Source organism: Hypomesus nipponensis, chromosome 11, assembly GCF_054491055.1.
Source record: "Hypomesus nipponensis isolate SF chromosome 11, ASM5449105v1, whole genome shotgun sequence".
NCBI lineage: Eukaryota > Metazoa > Chordata > Actinopteri > Osmeriformes > Osmeridae > Hypomesus > Hypomesus nipponensis.
In genome coordinates this window covers 3046106-3071486 of record NC_140371.1, presented here as the reverse complement: position 1 = coordinate 3071486, position 25381 = coordinate 3046106, and the positions used below count along the sequence as shown (strand labels likewise).

The 25381-nt window shown below is 49.3% G+C and overlaps 2 protein-coding genes across 3 annotated transcripts in view; one reads left to right on the top strand and one right to left on the bottom strand.

The window, feature by feature from the left end:
- Positions 1-7158, top strand: part of lmbrd1 (LMBR1 domain containing 1) — a 68416-nt gene extending 61258 nt beyond the window's left edge. Inside the window, exons 15-16 of the mRNA XM_084709752.1 lie at positions 1938-2029; positions 5986-7158. Of these exons, the coding sequence (XP_084565878.1) occupies positions 1938-2029; positions 5986-6096 (203 nt within the window). The 3' untranslated portion in view covers positions 6097-7158. The remainder of the gene's footprint in view (positions 1-1937; positions 2030-5985) is intronic.
- An 11251-nt stretch (positions 7159-18409) lies between these two features.
- adgrb3 (adhesion G protein-coupled receptor B3) overlaps positions 18410-25381 on the bottom strand; it is a 142962-nt gene continuing 135990 nt past the window's right edge. Inside the window, exons 27-31 of one of the 2 annotated variants that reach the window (XM_084709213.1) lie at positions 24400-25031; positions 23955-23990; positions 23223-23331; positions 21172-21182; positions 18410-19448 (exon numbers count right to left, since the gene is read on the bottom strand). In XM_084709213.1, coding sequence (XP_084565339.1) covers positions 19275-19448; positions 21172-21182; positions 23223-23331; positions 23955-23990; positions 24400-25031 — 962 coding nt within the window. In that variant the 3' untranslated portion in view covers positions 18410-19274. Of the gene's footprint in view, positions 19464-21171; positions 21183-23222; positions 23332-23954; positions 23991-24399; positions 25032-25381 lie in introns of both variants that reach the window. The other variant, XM_084709211.1, reaches the window with a different exon arrangement.

Here is a 25381-nt window from a genome sequence, read left to right as displayed (position 1 = left end):
CCTGCTGGGGACTGGACCCTGACATGGAGGGCCCTGCTGGGGACTGGACCCTGACAGGGAGGGCCCTGCTGGGGACTGGACCCTGACATGGAGGGCCCTGCTGGGGACTGGACCCTGACATGGAGGGCCCTGCTGGGGACTGAACCCTGACAGGGAGGGCCCTGCTGGGGACTGGACCCTGACATGGAGGGCCCTGCTGGGGACTGGACCCTGACATGGAGGGCCCTGCTGGGGACTGGACCCTGACATGGAGGGCCCTGCTGGGGACTGGACCCTGACAGGGAGGGCCCTGCTGGGGACTGGACCCTGACATGGAGGGCCCTGCTGGGGACTGGAGAGGCCCTGCACAGAAAGCTGATGTGTCACAATTGATTGTAGTTGAAGCCGTACCTTTACAACTGCATGTTCAAGTAGGTTTTTAACCTGTCCTGAAGTTTTGAACCTCTCCTAAAGTCCCAAGAAAAACTGGGAAGAGAGTGCTTGGGAAAAGGCTTTGGGGTTGAGGTGCAAAATGTTTGTGTTCTTTTCCCAAACACAGTTTGCTGTGAACCCAGAAAGAGCCAAGACTGTTCCTTATTTACCTCTGATGGAATATGGAATATGTAGCTGCATGCTGCCCCAAGCCAGGAGCTATGATTCAGACACAGTCAGCTCTTATCCTAAATATAACTGAAATGTAACACGACACCCAACCTTAATCTAGATTCTGCATCACAAACATATAACTGGTGTTTACTCTTCAATCTGCTGTAGCTAGCAGGCGCTTGGCGAGCCCAGCTCTGCTCTAACATGTTAGGCACACACAGACCTGCAGATCTGGACCACGGTTGAGGTCTGCTCTGGCTGCTGCCATGGCTTTACTACCGGAGGGGGCCTCCTGATCTCCTGGCAGGTCCAGGGAGTCAGGAGGAGTTAGGATGGCTTAGGAGAAGTCAGGATGGGTAAGGAGGAGTCAGGGGGAGTCAGGAAGGGTAAGGAGGAGTCAGGGGGAGTCAGGATGGGTAAGGAGGAGTCAGGGGGAGTCAGGATGGGTAAGGAGGAGTCAGGAGGAGTCAGGATGGGTTAGGAGGAGTCAGGATGGGTAAGGAGGAGTCAGGATGGGTAAGGAGGAGTCAGGGGGAGTCAGGATGGGTAAGGAGGAGTCAGGATGGGTAAGGAGGAGTCAGGATGGGTAAGGAGGAGTCAGGATGGGTAAGGAGGAGTCAGGATGGGTAAGGAGGAGTCAGGAGGAGTCAGGATGGGTAAGGAGGAGTTAGGAGGAGTCAGGATGGGTAAGGAGGAGTCAGGATGGGTAAGGAGGAGTCAGGATGGGTAAGGAGGAGTTAGGAGGAGTCAGGATGGGTAAGGAGGAGTTAGGAGGAGTCAGGATGGGTAAGGAGGAGTTAGGAGGAGTCAGGATGGGTAAGGAGGAGTCCGGATGGGTAAGGAGGAGTTAGGAGGAGTCAGGATGGGTAAGGAGGAGTTAGGAGGAGTCAGGATGGGTAAGGAGGAGTTAGGAGGAGTCAGGATGGGTAAGGAGGAGTTAGGAGGAGTCAGGATGGGTAAGGAGGAGTTAGGAGGAGTCAGGGGGCAGCCTCAGGCTTCCTCCACTTTCTGTCCCCGACACTTCTTTTATATTTAGTCATTTCTTTACTCTCCCCCTCCTTCCTCTCTTCCTTCTTGTGTGATTGCTCTGCTCATTTCCCATTAGTTGTTCCATTAGCACTGTGATTCAGCCAGATGCTGCAGAGCTGGAATTAATCTGGGACTCCTGTTCTCAAGGGAATGTCTAGTAACGAAGCACCATGCAGTGGCTGCCCTCCAGCCTGTCCAGCTGGGGTCCCCTGGAGGTTGGAGAGTGTAGGGCAGGACACAGTCGAATGTCCTAAAAGGAGTTTGCGGGTGACTGGTTACCATGACAACAGTAACATAAATCTTGATGTGTTTGTGTGTCCCAGACCAGTGCACCATGACCAGGTCCTATCTCTTCCTCCACAAGTTCTGGTTCTTCAGCACCATCTACTACTTTGGAAACTGGGTCTTCATCGGGGTGAGTCTAACGTTCACCACACACACAGCTGAGCACAGGGAAACACCTGACCACACACACACAGCTGAGCACAGGCAAACACCTGACCACACACACACACAGCTGAGCACAGGCAACACCTGACCACACACACAGCTGAGCACAGGTAACACCTGACCACACACACAGCTGAGCACAGGCAAACACCTGACCACACACACAGCTGAGCACAGGGAAACACCTGACCACACACACAGCTGAGCACAGGCAAACACCTGACCACACACACACAGCTGAGCACAGGCAAACACCTGACCACACACACAGCTGAGCACAGGCAAACACCTGACCACACACACAGCTGAGCACAGGCAAACACCTGACCACACACACAGCTGAGCACAGGCAAACACCTGACCACACACACAGCTGAGCACAGGCAAACACCTGACCACACACACAGCTGAGCACAGGGAAACACCTGACCACACACACAGCTGAGCACAGGGAAACACCTGACCACACACACAGCTGAGCACAGGCAAACACCTGACCACACACACACAGCTGAGCACAGGGAAACACCTGACCACACACACACAGCTGAGCACAGGCAAACACCTGACCACACACACAGCTGAGCACAGGGAAAACACCTGACCACACACACACAGCTGAGCACAGGCAAACACCTGACCACACACACACAGCTGAGCACAGGCAAACACCTGACCACACACACAGCTGAGCACAGGCAAACACCTGACCACACACACACAGCTGAGCACAGGGAAAACACCTGAACACACACACAGCTGAGCACAGGGAAACACCTGACCACACACACACAGCTGAGCACAGGCAAACACCTGACCACACACACACAGCTGAGCACAGGCAAACACCTGACCACACACACACAGCTGAGCACAGGGAAACACCTGACCACACACACACAGCTGAGCACAGTGGGAATACACTGGCTATTGCAATCTGACCAAGATCAATACAAATGTAACTTCTATTCACATGATGAAAGAAGTCCCATACGCTGGCTAGATGTGGTATCTACTAGTAGTTCTGTCTCTTTTGGTGTAGTAATACCCTCAGAGTAAAACATTCAAGTTTTCACTTGCAGCTAGACTACAAGTAGCCACTGTGGTGAACCTGGCTTGTTTTGCAGTGGCTTTTACAGTGTCGCTAAACAGATGATCATCGAGTCGTGACGGGCTCAAATAAACAATCATTGCCATGTTTTGCAACCGGAGCATTGACCAGAAGACCAGAAACCGGCCTTTTTGTCAGAATAAAAACAGCTGTAATTCAGTCATATTGTGACATAGCTAGGTGAAATTTTGGCACAGTTCTTCTGTGTCATCTTGAAGCCTATTAGGTGTAAAAAACCCGTCAGTCAAAGTTACATTTGATTATTTGACACAAAGATAGTTAGGCAATGTTCACATTTCCATAAATACACCCCTTTCAGCCATTTGTATTGTATTCATTTGTCAAACGTAACGAATGGAAAGACATCCATTTTACACATCTGTACAAAATGTCAAGTCAAATGGACCTGCGGTTTTCCAAAATTGTCACTGTACAGGAACATCCGTCATGTTGGACCTTATGGGTCACTGAGGCTGTTGTGTTCCTAATGAGAAATGAGGCATGTACACCAAGTTTCAGAAGAATTGGAGAAATGGGGTGGAAATCCCATCACTTTGAAAAACATTAGTGGCCTGTGGCCACGCCCAAGGTCTAATGTTGTATCAATGTGACAAATGTTGTTTTTACCCATGAGATCATGAGATAGTAGTTTACTAATGATAATACCAACAAAACCAATAGGGTTCGTCCTGACGGAGGAAAACCTTTGTTACTGGAACAAACAATATGTAAGAGACCTACAGAATGTTACTGTAATGAACAGTATTAGTAGACCTATGTTCCTGGAAGGGACACAATTTAATAAACCTATATTTCCCATGTTTCTGGAAGGGACAAAATGTAATGAACCTATGTTTCTGGAATGAACAGTATAAGAGGCTTATGTTCCTGGAATTAATAATATGTCATGAAAGCGACTTACAGTATGTTCCTGTTGTGAGCAATATTGGAAACATACAGTATGTTTCAGTAAGAAACAATATTAATAGACTACAGAATATTCCTAAACAATATTTCACATGCCTATGTTCCTTTATACAACAGTATTTTCATTTTTTCTCCTGTTGGGAGTTTTTCCTTGTCTTCCTTGAGGGTTTAGGTTGGTTGAGGGGCAGTTCTATGGGCGTATGTGAAGCCCTCTGTGACATGCTTGCGTGTAAAAGGGCTATATAAATACATTTTATTTTAACAGTAGGTTTTGAGCACATAATTTGATTGGACAAGAGCCAATCCATAAGTACTGATGTAGTACTCATGGACCAGCCTTGGGTCTTTCAACTGCACATCACTCCACTATACAGATGTTCTTATAACCTTTAATTGCATTACCTATTGTTATCTGTCTTAGATTGTAACAAACTGTGCACCGCAAAGATGAACATAATCCATAAATAACATTTGAATTTGATAATGAATGGTCATCAAAAGAGGATGAAGGACAGTGCCGTTGTTGGACATAAAGCTCTACTGGGGCACAGGCCTCTTCGTATAGATGAGCTGCACACCATTCACTACTCGGCTATAGAAACTCCCCTTGCTTAACTCACTATACAACAGTTCAGGGACGCAAGTTTGATAACAGCTTTGGCAGGGACATCGATAGTTAATGCGAGCGCACAGTTCTTTTTCAGAAGAGCGCGCTGACATGGAATTCTGCGTGCATCGGTTTGTGTTTTCGGTTCAACTGCTTTGATTTTACAAGCGTTGATTGGGCGTTTATTTTTTCCGGGATTATCAATCTAAATTAATGCACTGAGTAAATTGTTAAAAATCAAACTTTTGATTTTACTGAGGCACAGCAGATTTATACTGGGGCACGTGCCCCAGTAAAAAGGGTCTAACCACACCCCTGATGAAGGAACAGTTATGTGTAAACCTACAGAGTAGCCAGTCGCTGATGTGCAGAAATTGTTGTTGTGTTGCTTGGCAACAGTACTATCCCAGTCCAGTTGTGTTGCCGGAGCCAATTAAAGGATCAAATGAATAAGCAAATCATAATTTGTTGTCGTTTATTACCTGTATACGTTATCACAGTTTGGCTGAAAGTCTGTGGTTATTCAATATAACAGCTCTCCCTTTCGTGTGATATAGCTTAAATATGTTATATTTAACAGACCCTTTTCCTGTAATTACTAATATGAATAGACAAAGACCAATGTCCCTGAACAGTAAATAATATAGCGACTGCATGTAACTGGACTGACTAACATGAGTAGACCTGTAATCAACAACAGCATACGGTCCTGCTGTTATCAGAAGAGCACACGACTACCTGGTATTTCAGGCGACAGATCAAAGCAGGCGGGAAGCAAACATCATCTGAGCAGGCTGTTATCATCGGCCTTGAGCACTTTCTAAACAGCGTGGAAAGACTGGAGCTTGTCCAGGCTTCTAGCACTGTTGTGGAGGACATGCAGGAAGTCCAATGTTTTGATTACAGGGATCTAATATGTGCGTATGTTGAGCATAAGATCTTTCTTCAATTGATTGAATTGACATGACGGACAATGTGTTAGTATGGAAATGAGAAAAACAAGATTGGGGTGATTTACCAGGTAAATGGGCGGGGGGATTTTACAGGGCTAACTTTAGACTGTTGTGGTTTTGGTGAACCCCTTATTAGAAGAAGGTGTCTACTGTAGCCATCTGTCACCTGCTACAGGGACATCCAAGCACAATTTGTGATGTTTGTTTCAAATTCATTTGATTTATAATTGTATTCATCTCTGATCTCCCCCCACTTCTCCCACACCACACAAACCATACACACCACACACACACACACACCACACACACACACACAAATGCAGGTGTTCCTGCTCGGCCTACTGGTGTCGTGCTGCAAGGGAAAGAAGTCTGTGATCGAGGGCGAGGTGGAGGCAGACGACTCGGACATGAGCGACGATGACTACGCCCACTGACCTGCTGCACACAGGGCCAGCCTGGCTGGGGAGAGGGGAGGGAGAGAGAGACAGAGAGGAGGGCTGGGGGGGAGATATCATAACATGCTGGTACTTTTAAGATGGTTTCCAAAACGTTGGTATATGTTTATTTAAGAAACAATTCTCAAAATATAAAATGCAGTATATAAATAACTGATTTCAACTTTTACTTTTTTCTTTGTTATTGCAGACGTTGCTATAGCCATACGTACTAGTTGTTCAATTGTGTTGAGTTTTTCCCGCCCTAGTTGGTCCGGTGCATCTTGACCTGCTGCGCCCTGTGATGTGGATGCTGTAGAAAACCCTGCTGGGTCCTAAAGTCCGCCTCCGATATCAACAAAACCAATTCTGCAGCTGTAGAAAGGATCTATGACTGCCAAATGATGGCAGTTCCACTGAGGCTTTCATCTGGAAAATAACACAAGACCACAGATGCCGAAAGCTTTCTCGTTTTAATCTCTTTTTTTTCCAGTTGATCTGAAGTTGTCTTGCACACAGCTTTAATGTTGTTTAGAAGGTCACTGATTGATTTTCCAGTGATGAGGATCTGATGGGACAAGACCAGCAAATAAGATCTGAATCTGGAAGAAAACTGTCTGTGCACAATGACAACTAGAGCATGTGTCTGCTGGGTAATTAAATATGGTTCATGCAGTGATGTCCTGATCTTTGCAAACAGGAACCATATGCTTAGATTTGATTGAATGATGGATTTTCTATTTCATCTGCTCTATGCCAGAAAATGCATGAGGTAGTTAATAATCTACCTATCTGAACTCCATCACTGACAACTGCACATATATCACCCTTCCACATATAAAAAAATACAATGTAACATATGGTTCCCTGTTTGTGCTGCATATAACCTCTGGTTTGCTATGATTCTGTTGCTGTAGTTACTATTAGCTTTTTTTTGTCTTGGGTTACCTGGCCTCTTGTTTCGATTGATATGTTGTCTTTCTAACTATTACTGAGCATGATGTAATTTGACTACTACTGACAGTGTCCCTTATTTATATTGAATAAATTCTGAATTTGTTACCTATTGTTGCTTATATAGAAACCACAAAAATATCTGCTGGACTTGCAACAGAACACTATGTACAACACTATGTACAATATACACACTTCACTGTACTACAGTAGTATCACTACTACAATACTACAGTACAACTACTACAGTACAACTACTCCAATTCAATCAGGAGAGACCTGGGATGAGTAAAGTGATATTTATTTGACAGAAGATGATGGATTTAACAACAGGTGTTTGGCGCTTAGACCCCGCAGGGAAATAATGATGAATGTGCGTCAGTGGTGCAGCTGAAGAATGACCCCCCGTGGAGGGCAGGCTGAGGCAGCATCCGCCCAGCCAGCCAGAAAAGACAGAGCGACAGGGTGGCGACGGGGAGTTGGAGGGTCGCTCCCAGTGCTAGCATGGACGAGCTAAACAGGGAGAGACGCGTATTAAAACGGCACGGCAGCGGTTTGGTAAGCTAGCGGAGGAGGGAGGTCACTGAACTCATTGATAGAATCCCGATGACAGCCCAGGCATTGAGGTGGAGGTAAAGGAGAGAGCCTGCGTAGAGGGGGGAGTGTGTCGTGAGACAATGGTGCATGGCCCGAGCGTGCAGTTTGGTCTTGCCTGACTGAATTTGCGCTAAGCTTCATTACTACAGTACCTACTGCGTACTGTTTGGTCTGCCTATGCACTGTAACTGATCAGCAGTATTACGGGGCACAGTCATGCCGCTTGAACACACGCAAAAGGAAGTCATGAGTTCCCTTTGAACGCTGATGTCAGTGGTAATCAGAGGGATACTGGTTATTGAGCTGAAGCCGGTTAGCTTGACGGGCCTACTGCAGGGGTGTGACAGGTTTGTTATCAGAGTGCCAGGCTGTGAACGAGCTGTGCAGCCCCACTAAAGGCCCAGTCTTTAGCTCCACTGACCTGTGAAGAGATGGACTGTTATTTCATGGATGTCTGTAAGAAGCTCATTTGTCCCGGGCTGGCTGGACGGCTATTGGTTTCACATGAGTTGGCGCTCTGAAAGCCTACACCCACTGTCTTACAGCAAAGCACACTGCAGTCTGCTCCGATGAAGTGTGGTTAGTTTGGAATGAAGTGAAGGAGGAGGGTGAAAATGTTTACGTAAACAGCAGGTTGAAGCTGATGATTTCCCATGCCGCTATTGGCTGCTCGTCTGAAGACGGCTCTTTCAGGCTCTGCTCCTCTTCCTGCTGCTGACACCGCTGACCTGCCAGGGCTCCTGGCAACTGGGGTGGAATTATCTCTGGCAGCAGATCATTTAGAGTTCTGATGAAGATTCTAGAACAGCGGTTCGACCGCCCCTCCCACCCCCCCCCCCCCCCCCCCCCAGTGTGATGATCTCCGAAGACAGCTAGGAGGCGTCTGTGACTGACAGCTCCATGGTAGTCAAGCCCCGTGGAGAGAGAGGGGGCTGGAGAGGGCTGGATGGAGGGCTGAGAAAGAGACAGTAGGGTGAGGAGTGTTAAGGGAACTGAGAGAGACAGATGGAGAGAGAGAGGAGAGGACAGCGGGAGAGAGGGGTAAGGATGGGTGAGAGAGGGTTGGGGAGAGAAAAGGAGAGAGGAATGGGGAGGAGAGGAGAAAGAGAGGCGCGGGGAGGAAAGAGGGGGGGGGGGGGGTTGGGGGAGAAGCAGAAGAGGAGAGGAAGCCGGAGGGAAAGAGGGACCAGTCCAGGCCATTACTGCAGTGACCTCTGCACACATCAACTGTCTCCCAGAGAGAGGGGAGCTGGATGTGCTGCTTCATGGATGCTGCCCAGGGCCGGAGCCTTTCACCAGGCACAGGAAGCAATACAGCCACACAACACACGGATCACAAACACTCACACCGGTCTTGTAACTCGAAATACACCATGGCCGACCAACACTGGGTACATCCTTGCTTCTCTTTTGTTCGCTGCTATCGTGGAGTGAGTCATAGTGGGGGGGTGGAGGGGGGCTTAGGACCAAGGGGGATTAGTCCAACCAATACAGTCATCTGAGTACACCCTCCGCAGCTAACAACACTGTCCAGGAAGAACAACAGGGCCTTCACTGCTGCCCTAAGCCCCAGGCTGTAGTAGGTCTCCGCCCTGAGACCATGGTGACAGGCTGGGTAGGCTGTAGTAGGTCTCCGCCCTGAGACCATGGTGACAGGCTGGGTAGGCAGTAGTAGGTCTCCGCCCTGAGACCATGGTGACAGGCTGGGTAGACTGTAGTAGGTCTCCACCCTGAGACCATGGTGACAGGCTGGGTAGGCTGTAGTAGGTCTCCACCCTGAGACCATGGTGACAGGCTGGGTAGACTGTAGTAGGTCTCCACCCTGAGACCATGGTGACAGGCTGGGTAGACTGTAGTAGGTCTCCACCCTGAGACCATGGTGACAGGCTGGGTAGGCTGTAGTAGGTCTCCACCCTGAGACCATGGTGACAGGCTGGGTAGGCTGTAGTAGGTCTCCACCCTGAGACCATGGTGACAGGCTGGGTAGGCTGTAGTAGGTCTCCACCCTGAGACCATGGTGACAGGCTGGGTAGGCTGTAGTAGGTCTCCACCCTGAGACCATGGTGACAGGCTGGGGAAGCTGAAGGTCCATTCAGCATGCTGGGTCAGATTGACAGGCGACCATGTGACTCTGGTAGCTCTGTTGTTACGGCATTCTTCTCCTGATGTGTTTACAAGGGGGTCAATGTTGAAACGCAACGATGGGTGTTTACAGACACAAACAAACACACACACACACACTAACAAACACACACACACACTAACAAACACAAACACACTGCCCTCCCTGCCCTTGGCGTCCTGTGGGACATGTTTGAGTTGCTCCCAGACTGGGCCCTCTCGGCCCGCTCCGACAAGCTGTCAGCCTGCCCTGGCTCCAGCAGGACTGTGGAGCAGCACAAACACACCGCACTGGGCCACGAGAGCCCAGGACCAGGGCCTTTACATGTTCATGTCTAAGCATTTCCCAGTGTATCTCACACCATACAAAAGGATGTCATTCACCTTCAAGTTGAATCATAGTAGCTGCTTGAATACTCACATAAGTTGACATGATGGACATGCTTATTCACTGTTTTATGAACCCATTTGGATTGCCTGAGACCAGACCACTTCCTTCCTTGTCCTCCTAAACCGGCCAATATTCTCAGTGGTTGACAAACCACTCAGCCAATCAAGTCACTGGCTGACACACTGTTGCTGAGAAGTTGGCCAGCTGATTGGTGAGTGCATCAGCGCAGCGCCACGCTGATTGAGGTGATGGAAATAGAAGCAACTTCAGACGGCTCGCCATTTGGTGAGCTGTTCAAACACTTAGCCCATTTGCTTTCTGTAAACAGAATGTTTGTCAAACTTGGATCGGAATCTAAATCAAGGTTGGAAAAAAGTTTGCTTTCCACGTGGACAGTTTGTGTTTTTATGTGATTGTGAATATTAAGAGACCTGCTGTATGCAACATGTCTATGGAGCTGTGTGAGTACAGCATGTTTATGTGTGTATGTGTTGGGAGGGAGAAGAAGGCTGTAGCTCCAGGGACGTGTGAGCTAGCTATTGACCAGGAACAAAGCAGAACCAGTGGGATGGGGCCCATGTCTGGAAATAGGTCCCTTTGAAGTTAAGAGGTACCATCTGCCCGACTGGATCATGAAACGAGCCTCGGTGCCAAGTGGCACAGGTGAATCAGCCAGGCGCCACGCTCAATTGTAATCCTGCTCCCGTCAACAAACAAACCACCCAGCGAGTGTTCGGATGGCCACCCATTTTTATTTAAAGAGACACAGCGATATTTCCCGCACGCGTGGAATAAAAGGATTCTGATCATGCCAGGCGGTAAATGCGTAGTTTCTTTCAGAGCGTGGTCGTGCACTCAAGGTTTGGTTCAGTGATGTGAGTCAGACGAGGTTCCGACAGGAAGACTCAGAAGGAGGTCATGATAACATTTGTGTGCAATACAACACGTTGGTCTTGGCGTCTATGGTTCTGCTATATGGGTCTACGAGTTGGTTTAAGAGGGGGGGGGGTTGGTATAAGGGAGGGCGTCAGTTTAAGGAGGGGGGGGGGTTGGTATAAGGGAGGGCGTCAGTTTAAGAGGGGGGGGGGGTTGGTATAAGGGAGGGCGTCAGTTTAAGGAGGGGGGGGGGTTGGTATAAGGGAGGGCGTCAGTTTAAGAGGGGGGGGGGGGGTTGGTATAAGGGAGGGCGTCAGTTTAAGGAGGGGGGGGGGTTGGTATAAGGGAGGGCGTCAGTTTAAGAGGGGGGGGGGGTTGGTATAAGGGAGGGCGTCAGTTTAAGGAGGGGGGGGGGTTGGTATAAGGGAGGGCGTCAGTTTAAAGAGGGGGGGGGGTGTTTGGTGGGGTCATTTAGAGGGGCTGGTTGGTTTAAGGGTGGAGGGATTAGTTTGGGGACGGGGTTAAGGGGACGGGGTTAGTTTGGGGGGGTTAAGGGGGAGGGGTTAGTTTATGGAGGCGAGGGTTAAGGGGGAGGGGTTATTTAGGGGGGGAGGGGCTTAGTTCAGTCTTGTAGCTGCATTTTGCTAGTCAGCAGCAGGGAGCTGTCCAGGGTGCTGAACACTACGTCTTGTCTGTCTCTCCTCACTGTAGACCTGAACACTACCCCCTGTCTGTCTCACCTCACTGTAGACCTGAACACTACCCCCTGTCTGTCTCACCTCACTGGAGACCTGAACACTACCCCCTGTCTGTCTCTCCTCAATGTAGACCTGAACACTACCCCCTGTCTGTCTCTCCTCACTGGAGACCTGAACACTACCCCCTGTCTGTCTCACCTCACTGTAGACCTGAACACTACCCCCTGTCTGTCTCACCTCACTGGAGACCTGAACACTACCCCCTGTCTGTCTCACCTCACTGTAGACCTGAACACTACCCCCTGTCTGTCTCACCTCACTGTAGACCTGAACACTACCCCCTGTCTGTCTCACCTCACTGGAGACCTGAACACTACCCCCTGTCTGTCTCTCCTCAATGTAGACCTGAACACTACCCCCTGTCTGTCTCTCCTCACTGGAGACCTGAACACTACCCCCTGTCTGTCTCACCTCACTGTAGACCTGAACACTACCCCCTGTCTGTCTCACCTCACTGGAGACCTGAACACTACCCCCTGTCTGTCTCACCTCACTGTAGACCTGAACACTACCCCCTGTCTGTCTCACCTCACTGTAGACCTGAACACTACCCCCTGTCTGTCTCACCTCACTGGAGACCTGAACACTACCCCCTGTCTGTCTCTCCTCAATGTAGACCTGAACACTACCCCCTGTCTGTCTCTCCTCACTGGAGACCTGAACACTACCCCCTGTCTGTCTCACCTCACTGTAGACCTGAACACTACCCCCTGTCTGTCTCACCTCACTGGAGACCTGAACACTACCCCCTGTCTGTCTCACCTCACTGTAGACCTGAACACTACCCCCTGTCTGTCTCACCTCACTGTAGACCTGAACACTACCCCCTGTCTGTCTCTCCTCACTGTAGACCTGAACACTACCCCCTGTCTGTCTCTCCTCACTGGAGACCTGAACACTACCCCCTGTCTGTCTCACCTCACTGGAGACCTGAACACTACCCCCTGTCTGTCTCTCCTCAATGTAGACCTGAACACTACCCCCTGTCTGTCTCTCCTCACTGGAGACCTGAACACTACCCCCTGTCTGTCTCACCTCACTGTAGACCTGAACACTACCCCCTGTCTGTCTCTCCTCACTGTAGACCTGAACACTACCCCCTGTCTGTCTCACCTCACTGTAGACCTGAACACTACCCCCTGTCTGTCTCTCCTCACTGGAGACCTGAACACTACCCCCTGTCTGTCTCTCCTCACTGTAGACCTGAACACTACCCCCTGTCTGTCTCACCTCACTGGAGACCTGAACACTACCCCCTGTCTGTTTCACCTCACTGTAACATCACATATATGTGATTTCTAATATTCCAATTGAATATTTTCCAATAGACAAAAACCATGTGACAAATGCTTTAGTATGGCTTCAGAATGTACTAATGAGGAGGCTAACAAGTAACACTAGCATGGTAGTAGCATTGCTACGAGTATTATGCTAGGTAACCTAGCCCAGAAGCTTACTAAAGCTAGCTAGCTACCGTTTCGGAAGAATAACTTACGCTGAGGGGGCCGTCGGAAATATTGACTCACTAATCTAAAGGTTAAGTAAGACCCGGTTTAAAATTACAACGTTACTTTCAGCTCTCCAAAAAATACATTTGCATTTTTCTGAAAGACCACATTTACATAACCAATGGGTCCTATTGTAATGCCTTAAAATCCCATTGGATAAATTAGGTCTATAAAAAAAAAAAAAAAGCAATTACAGAGCTAAAAGTGACGTAATTTTACAACCAGGGGTCTTACAGGGCTTTAAGGGGAGGGAAAGTAACTCAGGTGCGCTTGATATGCATCACAGATGGGGCTGAAGGGGCCGTTACAATGGCTTTGTTGTCATGGGGGAGACAAATCAAACCCTGCGGTCTGAAGCATCAGCCTTTCCTAAACAGATGGAGCTCCTCCAGACGCCTCCTGGATCTGAACCCTGGAGGAAGAGAGCACCTCACGTCTGGATGAGGGACTACCTCCGTGACACGTTGCTAACGACGACATCCTCCCGAAGCGCCGTGGGGAGAGGGAATTGTGAATGTGTGAAGAATTCCTGATCAGAACAATGACCCCCAGGTCAAGAACGTGCTCTGTTGTTCTGTTGCCCTCCCTACCCAGTATGCATCTTAACAGATGGAGAGGAGGGGGGGGGGGGGGGGGGGGGAGTCCTCTGAGAGAATGTTGCAGATGGAATAGTTTGACTCATAGAGCAGAAATTGACATTTCTTCACAGGTCTTGTGACTGTGACTGTTCTCTTTGGGTCATGTGACTATGTGACTGTTCTCTCTGGGTCATGTGACTATGTGACTGTTCTCTCTGGGTCATGTGACTATGTGAATGAATGAATGATGTGCTTCCAACCCCAACTTGTCCTTGTCACATCCTTTCACATACCTCTTGATACCTAGATGACAGATCATGTGTCAGACAGACGTAAGTGTTCTTGAAAAAATATATAATAGAGTAATAATAACAACTAATAATAGCTCTAATAATAGCTACTCTCTCCAGTGAAGCATAGCAACAACAGGAAGCCAGTGTGCATCTCTCAACTTGCCTTCACAGCAGCGTTGTCTTGAAGGTGACCTTTGACCTGGGGCTGCCTGGGGAAATCAGGATGTTGTTGCGAGGTGTGTTGGAGGGTCATGACGTGACGCCCTCCAGGGTTCAGGGTAATCGGCCGAGCCCTGAGGCCCTGGCTGAGCTGTGGAGGACATGTCCTGACACCTACTTCTCTCTCTTACATCTCTCTCTACATCTCCCTCTCTATATGGCTCTCTCTCTGTCTCTCCTTTTCTCTCTCCTTCTCTCTCTTACATCTCTCTCTACATCTCCCTCTCTATATGGCTCTCTATGTCTCTCTCTCTGTCTCTCCCTTTCTCTCTCCTTCTCTCTCTTACATCTCTCTCTACATCTCCCTCTCTATGTCTCTCTATGTCTCTCTCTCTGTCTCTCCTTTTCTCTCTCCTCTCTCTTACATCTCTCTCTACATCTCCCTCTCTATATATGTCTCTCTCTCTGTCTCTCCTTTTCTCTCTCCTTCTCTCTCTTACATCTCTCTCTACATCTCCCTCTCTATATGTCTCTCTATGTCTCTCTCTCTGTCTCTCCTTTTCTCTCTCCTTCTCTCTCTTACATCTCTCTCTACATCTCCCTCTCTATATGTCTCTCTCTCTGTCTCTCCTTTTCTCTCTCCTTCTCTCTCTTTGTCTCTCTCTACATTTCCCTCTCTATATGTCTCTCTCTATGTCTCTCTCTCTGCATCTCTCTATCTCTCCTTTTCTCTCTCCTTCTCTCTCTTTGTCTCTCTCTGCCTCTCTCAGTTTTTTTCCATCTCTGTCTCTCTCTTCTCTCTCTATCTATCTTCTCTCTCTCTCTCAACTCTCTCTGTCTCTCTCTCTCGGTCTCTCTCTATCAGTCTTTCTCTGTTCTCTCTCTACGGGGCACCAGTACTGACAAGAAGAACCCTAATCTCCACCTTCTAACAATGGTGGTAAGGATGTTCACAGTACTGATATCTGATGCTGACCATGCTGCTGACCATGCTGCTGTCACCTCTGGCCTTCAGTTTCAGGAAGGGGAGTGGTCGGCTTCAGGAAGGGGAGGGGTCTGTTTCAGGAAGGGGAGGGTTCTGGTTCAGGAAGGGGAGGGGACTGTTTCAGTAAGCGTAGGGCACTGTTACAGGAAGGGGAGGGTTCTGGTTCAGGAAGGGGAGGGGTCTGTTTCAGTAAGCATAGGGCGCTGTTTCAGGAAGGGGAGGGTTCTGGTTCAGGAAGGGGAGGGGTCTGTTTCAGTAAGCATAGGGCGCTGTTTCAGGAAGGGGGAGGGTTCTGGTTCAGGAAGGGGAGGGGTCTGTTTCAGGAAGGGGAGGGTTCTGGTTCAGGAAGGGGAGGGGTCTGTTTCAGGAAGGAAATTGTAGGAATTATAGGAATTGATGCCTTATATTTTGTGGGTTTTTGTTGTGATGAGGTTATATGTGATGAGAATATGTATTTTTCTGTTTGTCTTTTGTGTAAAAGAAAGAAAGAAAGAAATACTAAATATTTCTGTGTGTTTATACATGTGTGCTTTTGTGGGTGTGTGTGTGTGTGTGTCCGTGGGAGCGTAAGCGTGTGTGTTTGTGTGTGTGTTTGTGTGCATGTGTGTGTACGTGTGCGTGTGTGTGTGCACACAGTATCATCAGAGGACATGAAGTAGAGAGCCGTGCAGTTTGTTTACTGCCAAACAATGGCAGTGTTTCCCAGCAGAACGGTGAAGTAGCATAACAACGTTACATAACAACATTACCCAAATCTCCGTAGATACTGGAGCTTCAATGGGGCTGGCAAATACTGACTGTTCCTTGACTCTGACCAACAAAATACGGTTCAAATTGTGCACTTCTGATCCGTGATGTTTTGCTATAATTTTTATCTGCTCTGCACATGCACGTTGCTGTGGAGCATCTGCTAAAAAAAGTTCAAAAAATAAATATATTATACCTTCAAATGTATCGGATCATTACATCTTCTTTCTCTGGGTTCCACATGGGTAGATCCTGTTATAAGATTAATAAATGAAAGATAAGACATGTTGATAGATTTCCCTTGAACCTTTCTTATTTGCCACAGTACACAGCTCATGGACAAGGCGCTCTTAGGCGTCAGGGACTTCCTTGTGCCAGTGGTTGAGCAGGAGGAGGGGTGAGGAGGCAGAACATAGGAGAACGTAGGACAGGACTGCAGGAGAACATGGGAGAACGTAGGTGAGTAGGAAATTGAAGGAGAGTAAGTAGGAGGTTGTAGAATTGCTGAGGATCCTGTGTTTACACAGTTACACAGTAGTCAATTTGTTCTGAAAAAGATCCAGAGGCCAGGAATCTAGTTTCTCTAAGTGGCTGTTAATCCAGCCAAAAGACACATACAACTCTAACAAACCTACACAGATTGACATTAAATACTTTATGATACTAAGTATCATAAACGTATTGAGTTTGTCAGATGTTTACACAAATTCATAACATAATCCAAGTTTTGAGGCTCTACAATAGTGCATGGCTCAGGTGCATCGTCATAAAGTAATTGGCCAAATATATATTGAGTCAGTCTCGGATTTCACTTCAGCCAATTACTGTTGCAGCCCTGCACACTACCCGGAGCCAAATCAATTTTAGAATGCGTGTTTAGAATGACAGGGTTGCGTCCCAAATCGCATATTTTACCTTTCAGTAAGTACTGCAGCTGCCCTTCAAAGTCCACTATGTTCGCAGAGTGCAGTATGCGTACACCTGGGTACATGTCATAAACGTGCCTTGAACTGGTGCAGCCAGGTTCGTTTCGGTTCGTTACGGTGGTAATAGCCTACGTGCTATCAACGCTGTTGTATCGTTTACTTTAGTTGACAGCTTACTGGCTATGAAGCTGTATGTCGGAAGACATATTTGAGGCATTTTAAAGGCGTCCTGTATTAGACATGATTTTCTGCTGTACCTTCTGGATAAAGCTAAATGTATCAAATGCAGTATATGAATATTTTTTCTTGGCATACTAAATAGAATGTTGGAATGTGTATTAGATAGATGCACACAGAGCAGTAGGTCGCTTGTAGAAAACACTGCGTGGGGACGTCAACCCAGGATACATCTAGAAGCGCATTGTGGGGCTGGAAATCGTGAGTTCGTGAGTTCACATCCGATGAAAGTAGAGAAGTAATTTCCTTCTCCCTCCCGTCTTCCTCCTTCAGATTGGCAGGCTACTAGTGTTTCGGAGGCGTAACTTCTCCCGCATCCGTGCTCTGCGGCTACAGTGACTGCAGTACTGTTAACCACGTCCGTCAGACAGATCAAACAAGATTACCCGTGAAACCGCTAAACGTCTCAGTGGCCAAATCTTGACTGATCTTTTCCGGTTGACCTTCTGGGCGCCCGGCGCCCAACGAGCCAGTAGCAAACCCACCAGGGTGTGAAAGTTAGCTGCCAAAGTCACAAGCCAGATAGGCTGAAGGCCCTGATAGGCTGAAGGCCCCTGGGAGGCGGGACGTGTGTGTGTGTGTGTGTTGCGGTGGTTGAAGGATGAAGGCAGCAGATGTTTACTTGAAGGGACAGTGTCTGTGTGGAGCATGAAGTCATTGGAAACTTATTTGCCCCGCTGTACTTTTCAAGCTGACAGAGGAGTCTTCTGAAGTAGACTTACACACACACACACACACACACACACACACACACACACACACACACAGACACACATACTCACACAGACACACACACACAGACACACACACACAGACACACACTTCCATTGTCACACACACACACACACACTGTACACAGACTAATGATAACCTTTTCATATTATTGACAACCAAGCAGACTTCAAACATCTCATCTCATTATTTATCTGGACAAGACAGGAACTTGAGAATCTAAAGGCAGAGTCTGTTTCTGTGAAGTTTGATGTCTCGAATGCAGCCCAATGGCCCAAGTGTCGCTGAATCATTAAACGAGAACCTGCTTTGAGTGTATGTCCTTGTTACTTTCAACACCAGAGAGACTGTTCTGGAATACCTGTGGATGAAGCATTTGACACACCTGGATAACGAGCGAGCACAGACTTCACACACCCTCTGAAGCAGTACGAACATATTTCCTCTTTTATTTACATTACTTTTTCAAATGTTAACATTTTGCGCTATAACTCTTGATCAGGTTGGCATTTTTTCTCATTAAAATAAATTGGCACAAGTAAAACATATGTAGACAAAGGTTTATTTACAACATACAACATGTTTGTTTTTAAATATTTTATACAGGACTGCAGATGAGACAGCTTGCTGGGATCCTTCAAGCAGATTCTGCAGTATTAAAGTTGTGAAATATATTATTCATATAAAAGTGACTATTACCTTTATTGCATTTAAAGCAATGAAGAATGTAGCTTGACAAACATTCATTTTTATATGACAGAAAAATCCTCTCTTTGCCTCTTGTTTTTTATATTATAAAGTAAAAAGTGTAGTAATGGCCAAACAGACTGTTATAAACTTTTTAAAAACCTGCTTAAATATATACATTGTGCTTCTGGGTTCAGTTTTGTCAAATACAATCTGTACCCAAGGAAGCTGGGACTGCATGGCCTGACGTTTGCGTTCGATGGTTTCATCTAGAAAGATAATCACCCTTTACAGCCAATTCTTCCACAATTACTGGGAAACACAAGATGGTAATATAGTACACCTGGCTGCCCGGCAACAAGTACACTAGTGAGAATACAAAAAGTAACACTGATGTTTTTTGTCTTTTTTTTTTAAATCTTTTTGTTGTTGTTGTTGTAGATGTCTTCCACCTCTCTTATGTCCTCCTCATATTGGCACGATAAGTCCCTGCCACACCTTAATATTCCAGATATGTATGCCAAGGCTGTTTAGAAAAGTCACTTTTCTTCCTTTCTTCTTCAGTGCAAAATACATTACTTCCTGTGAGCTTCCTGGTTTGCTCAGCGTTTCCTGGTTGTCCTGCCGCTCTAGACCTCGGTCTGGAAGTCTCCTTCCTGCACGTCCAGGGGCAGGTTGACACACTTCTCCCACTCCGCAGCAGTCATCTCCAGCGAGTCCTTGGGGTCGGGCTGCAGTACATTCATAGTGGCGTAGTTCTGGTACTCACAGGCAGGGTTGTAGGACTCCCAGGGGTTCTTGTTCTGCATTGACTTGTCCTGGCACACAGAGGGGAGGGGGTTAGGAGCGCGCCGCGCCACACAGAGCAACTTAACCTTCACTGTTTCCCTCAACGCTAACAGCACCAACGCTAACAGCACCAACGCTAACAGCACCAACGCTAACAGCACCAACGCTAACAGCACCACTGCTCCACATGGCCATGGTCGTGAACATGCGGGTAAATCAAATGGATATATAAACAAATGAAGAGATGCTAGCCGCCCGTGCTACTGGTGAGCAGGCTGCCTGGTTGAGCAGGATGGTGTGATGGTGCTGTAAGAACACAGGAGGCTTCTGCTGCAGAAGATAGTAAGACTGCTGTATCATGAGGTTAGGATGGATCCTGCACTCCCCACATACTGCCTCCCCACATACTGCCTCCCCACATACTGCCTCCCCACATACTGCCTCCCCACATACTGCCCCCCCACATACTGCCTCCCCACATACTGCCTCCCCACATACTGCCTCCCCACATACTGCCTCCCCACATACTGCCCCCCCACATACTGCCTCCCCACATACTGCCTCCCCACATACTGCCTCCCCACATACTGCCCCCCCACATACTGCCTCCCCACATACTGCCTCCCCACATACTGCCCCCCCACATACTGCCTCCCCACATACTGCCTCCCCACATACTGCCCCCCCACATACTGCCTCCCCACATACTGCCTCCCCACATACTGCCCCCCCACATACTGCCCCCCCACACACTGGCCCCCCACACACTGGCCCCCCACACACACGGCCCCCCCCACACTGCCCCCCCACACTGCCCCCCCATCACACTGGCCCTCCCACACACTGCCCTCCCACACACTGGCCCCCCCACACACTGCCCCCCACATACTGGCCCCCCATCACACTAGCCCCCCACACTGGCCCCCCCACACACTGCCCCCCCCACACTGCCCCCCCACACACTGGCCCCCCCACACACTGCCCCCCACATACTGGCCCCCCATCACACTAGCCCCCCACACTGGCCCCCCCACACACTGCCCCCCCCACACTGCCCCCCCACACACTGGCCCCCCCACACACTGCCCCCCCCCACACTGGCCCCCCACACACTGGCCCCCCCACATACTGGCCCCCCATCACACTGGCCCCCCTACACACTTGTCCCCCATCACACTGGCCCACCATATACTGGCCCCCCCACATACTGGCCCCCCATCACACTGGCCCCCCATCACACTGGCCCCCCACACACTGGCCCCCCCACATACTGGCCCCCCACATACTGGCCCCCCATCACACTGGCCCCCCATCACACTGGCCCCCCACACACTGGCCCCCCCACATACTGGCCCCCCACATACTGGCCCCCCACACACTGGCCCTCCCACATACTGGCCCCCCACACACTGGCCCCCCCACATACTGGCCCCCCACATACTGGCCCCCCACACACTGGCCCCCCACATACTGGCCCCCCATCACACTGGCCCCCCCACATACTGGCCCCCCACATACTGGCCCCCCATCACACTGGCCCTCCCACATACTGGCCCCCCATCACACTGGCCCCCCACACACTGGCCCCCCCACATACTGGCCCCCCACATACTGGTCCCCCACACACTGGCCCCCCCACATACTGGCCCCCCATCACACTGGCCCCCCCACATACTGGCCCCCCACATACTGGCCCCCCATCACACTAGTAACCCACACACTGGTCCCCCAACACACTGGGATTGGATCTTCTCACTGATAGTCAAAAAGAGGCTGGGGAGGACTGAAGAGAGAGAGTGAGGTGAGAGAGAGTAGAGAAAAGAGAGAGTAGAGAGAGTAGAGTAGAGAGAGAGTAGGGAAAAGAGAGACAGTAGAGTAGAGAAAGAGAGAGTGAGACAGAGAGAGAGAGAGAGAGAGAGAGAGAGAGAGAGAGAGAGAGAGAGAGAGAGAGAGAGAGAGAGAGAGAGAGAGAGAGAGAGAGACAGAGAGAGAGAGAGAGAGAGAGAGAGAGAGAGAGAGAGAGAGAGAGAGAGAGAGAGAGAGAGAGAGAGAGAGAGAGAAAAAGAAAGAAAGTGGAAAGATTCCATTCAGGGAATAATAAAATCAGGGGTTCTGGTGTTGAATGTCATCTGCAGCATATTCATTCCAAGAAAAAAGGAGAGAGAGAGTGAAAGAATGAAAAGAATGTGGTTATCGTTTTCTATACAAATGTCCTCGCAATGGTTACTAAGCAACAAGCAACAAATTACCCCATGCTGCAGTGCTGATTGAAATGTGAGTGAAAGAGGATTACAACACCCTTAACACCGGGCCAGCACTACAGGACTACAGATACAACACTGGGCCTGGACTACAGGACTACAGATACAACACTGGGCCTGGACTACAGATACAACACTGGGCCTGGACTACAGGACTACAGATACAACACTGGGCCTGGACTACAGATACAACACTGAGCCTGGACTACAGGACTACAGATACAACACTGGGCCTGGACTACAGATACAACACTGAGCCTGGACTACAGGACTACAGATACAACACTGGGCCTGGACTACAGGACTACAGATACAACACAGGGCCTGGACTACAGGACTACAGATACAACACTGGGCCTGGACTACAGGACTACAGATACAACACTGAGCCTGGACTACAGATCCAACACTGGGCCTGGACTACAGGACTACAGATACAACACTGAGCCTGGACTACAGGACTACAGATACAACACTGGGCCTGGACTACAGGACTACAGATACAACACTGGGCCTGGACTACAGATACAACACTGAGCCTGGACTACAGGACTACAGATACAACACTGGGCCTGGACTACAGGACTACAGATACAACACTGGGCCTGGACTACAGGACTACAGATACAACACTGGGCCTGGACTACAGGACTACAGATACAACACTGGGCCTGGACTACAGATACAACACTGGGCCTGGACTACAGGTCTACAGACACAACACTGGGCCTGGACTACAGATACAATATTGGGCCAGCACTAAGGGGTTTTGATGTCACTCTCAAGAGCATAACGGTAGGCCAGTGCATGGCCAGGCAGGTCATAAGGTCTGACTGGAGAGCTCTGAATGCAGTGTGTTCCCAAGACAGGGAAGGACGTTGGTATGGATCTGTTTGTTTCTATATCCTCACGGCCAGTCTTCCTCAGTCTGTCCTCTCCATAACCCAGTCACGGCAGCCATGGGTTCTGTAGTCATGAGCCACTTCCAAACCAGGCTTCCTAAACCCAAGACTTGCACTGCACCAGCCGGTGCCCTGGGTGGGTTTGTAGAGATGTTGATAGATTACAGTCAGCCATGCATTATGAGGGAATGGAGGGGGGTCAATCATGTAGATACATGTATGTAAATAAAATGTAAAAAGTGTATTTCAAGATTAATGGCCTCCTGCTGTGTTTGAATGGATGGACTGACTGAACCCAACCACCCCTTACACTGCTGCAGCCCCCTTCACCCCGCCTTCTTCACCCTCTAACCCTTCTGACCCAACGACACCCACCCCACCCCACCCCACCCCACCGCACCCACCGCTAAGAAAACCCACACACTTCTGCTGGGTTTTCTTTCCACATGAGTTCATGTCTGGGCAACGGCTGTTTTGACCAATTATTTTCCTCTTCTCAGTCTATTGCTGGGCGGATGACTAACTCAGGGCATTGTTGCCATCAAATGTGTTGTCCCCTTCTGCCCCCCCTCCACCGCCCCCCCCCCCCTCCACATCTTCCCTGTCATTGCTGATATCCTGTTACTCACCATGCCGGCCATATTTGGTATGTCTCGAAATCGGTCCAGGGTTTGAAATTTCTGATTCAGTTCCTGGAAGAGCTCCATATGTCTTTTCCTGGTGTGCATGACCTTCTGTAATGGCAAGGGGTTCGTGGGGTTTAATCATTGCCAATCACGGAACAGCAGCTTTCCTCTCCAGCCCCTCTGCATCTCTCTGGGTTTCAATCTCTGTTCCACGGCTTGATAGCAACTAGGACAACGGGCAATTTAGTCTCCGCCAAATAACTAAACAAGGCCTTGCCTCTGTGTTAGCGTGTTCTCAGATTGGGGGGGAAATTAGCCTAAATAAGGAGGTGGATCATGTTCTTCTCTCTCCTTGGGCCAGAGAGCCAAGGTAGTCATTCATTAAAACAAGTGCATCAAGTCAGATATGAAATGTGCATATGACTTTCAAAAAAGCATATCGTTTGGAAATCAACTGATAGCCAATGGATGTAGGAGATGGAGCAGGAGAGGGTGTGGATGAGAAGCCTGCAGGTCTGCAGGCCTGCAGGTCAGGTGACAGCTATGCTTTTACCTTAACTACACCCGACTCACATCAATCTACACCCTGTCAGCATCATGCTACTTCAATAAGCTTAAGTGCTGCACAACACCGTGGTAAATTAAATGGTACAACTCAAATGCTACAAACTAGCCCTTGAGAGTTTGAAAAAGCCACAGCCATGCACTTAGCAAACCTGTACTTTACTTACTTCAAAGTCCAGGTCCGAATACCGAGACTTTCTTCTCTGTGAAGACAGAAGAGAACACAGAAGGTCAGACGAAGATTTAACATCCAGGAGCAGCACAATATAAAACACTGATACACTGAAGCACTGCTGATTAATGCTCCTGTAACCAAGCATTACCCTTCATCATGTCCCAGGTTGCATAAGGATTTTTGGGGTTAGGTCTTCTTTAATATATGAGCAAGATATTGTCCCAGGCTCCCTATTTCACTTTGCTGCAGGTGACTACACCATGACAGTAGGACAGTAGGACTATGCTGCAGGTGACAACACCATGACAGTAGGACTATGCTGCAGGTGACAACACCATGACAGTAGGACAGTAGGACTATGCTGCAGGTGACAACACCAGGACAGTAGGACAGTAGGACTATGCTAACCCTAACCCTATCCCAACACCCCCTCGTACCTCCAGGGAGCTCATGGAGATGGTGGAGCCGGTCTCGCTCCTCGACAGCCCTCCGCTCTCCTCCATCTCTGCCAGGAAGTTTTTGACGGCTGTGCGGGGCTCAAAGGGCAGGCTCTGCATGTGCTCCTGCTGCTCCAGGCTCAGCTGCTCCATGCCGGCTGGGTTCATGCCGAACTCGGGGCTCATCTTGTAGTGCTGCATCAGCCGCTCGTGAGGGAGCGTATCCATGGTGATGTTCATCTTGCTGTCGTCCTTCACCAGGGTGGGGATGCTCCCCGGACCCACGCCCGTCGCCGTGGAAACCCTGGGCATGACGATGTAATCCTGCTCCATCATCTGGCCCTGAGGGGCGTGGCCGCCCATGTCCTGGTCGCTGTGGCGCAGCGCGTCGTCCGTGCAGAGGTACACGGTGCGCCGCATGTCGGAGGGGCCGTCGCCCATGCAGGGGTCCCCCAGGGGCATGTGCAGGCCCGACGGCTGCTGGATGATCACCTTGGAGATGATGTTGCCGGGCAGCGTGGAGTAGCTGAGGCCCTCGGGGCTCTTCTCGTCCTCCTCGTCGTTCAGGGAGATGCGGGAGAGGGTGCCGGTGATGGTTGCCGCACGGCACGAGCCCATGTCCTTGTGGAGGGCTGGAGGATAAGGGGGGGGTTAGGTCGTGCATCATATTGTGATAGGTCATGTCACCCTTGCAGTATTCCTGTCTGTCTGTGTGCCTGCCTGTCTGCCTGCCTGCCTGTATCCATAACTCTCTGTACGTCTATCTATCTGCCTGTCTGCCTGCCTGCATAATGACCAACACAAGGTCAAGGTCTAAAGTAATACTCGAGTAATGCATGTCGAGCAGAGGAATGGAAATGTCTGGAGTGGTATAACAGCAAGACATCAGTCATGTGTTAGAAGACCACCGGGCTGTCTGACAGACAAGCTTGTTCAAGAGGCTCTGCCATCTAATGCCCGAGGATCAGGAGGGCCTAGGACA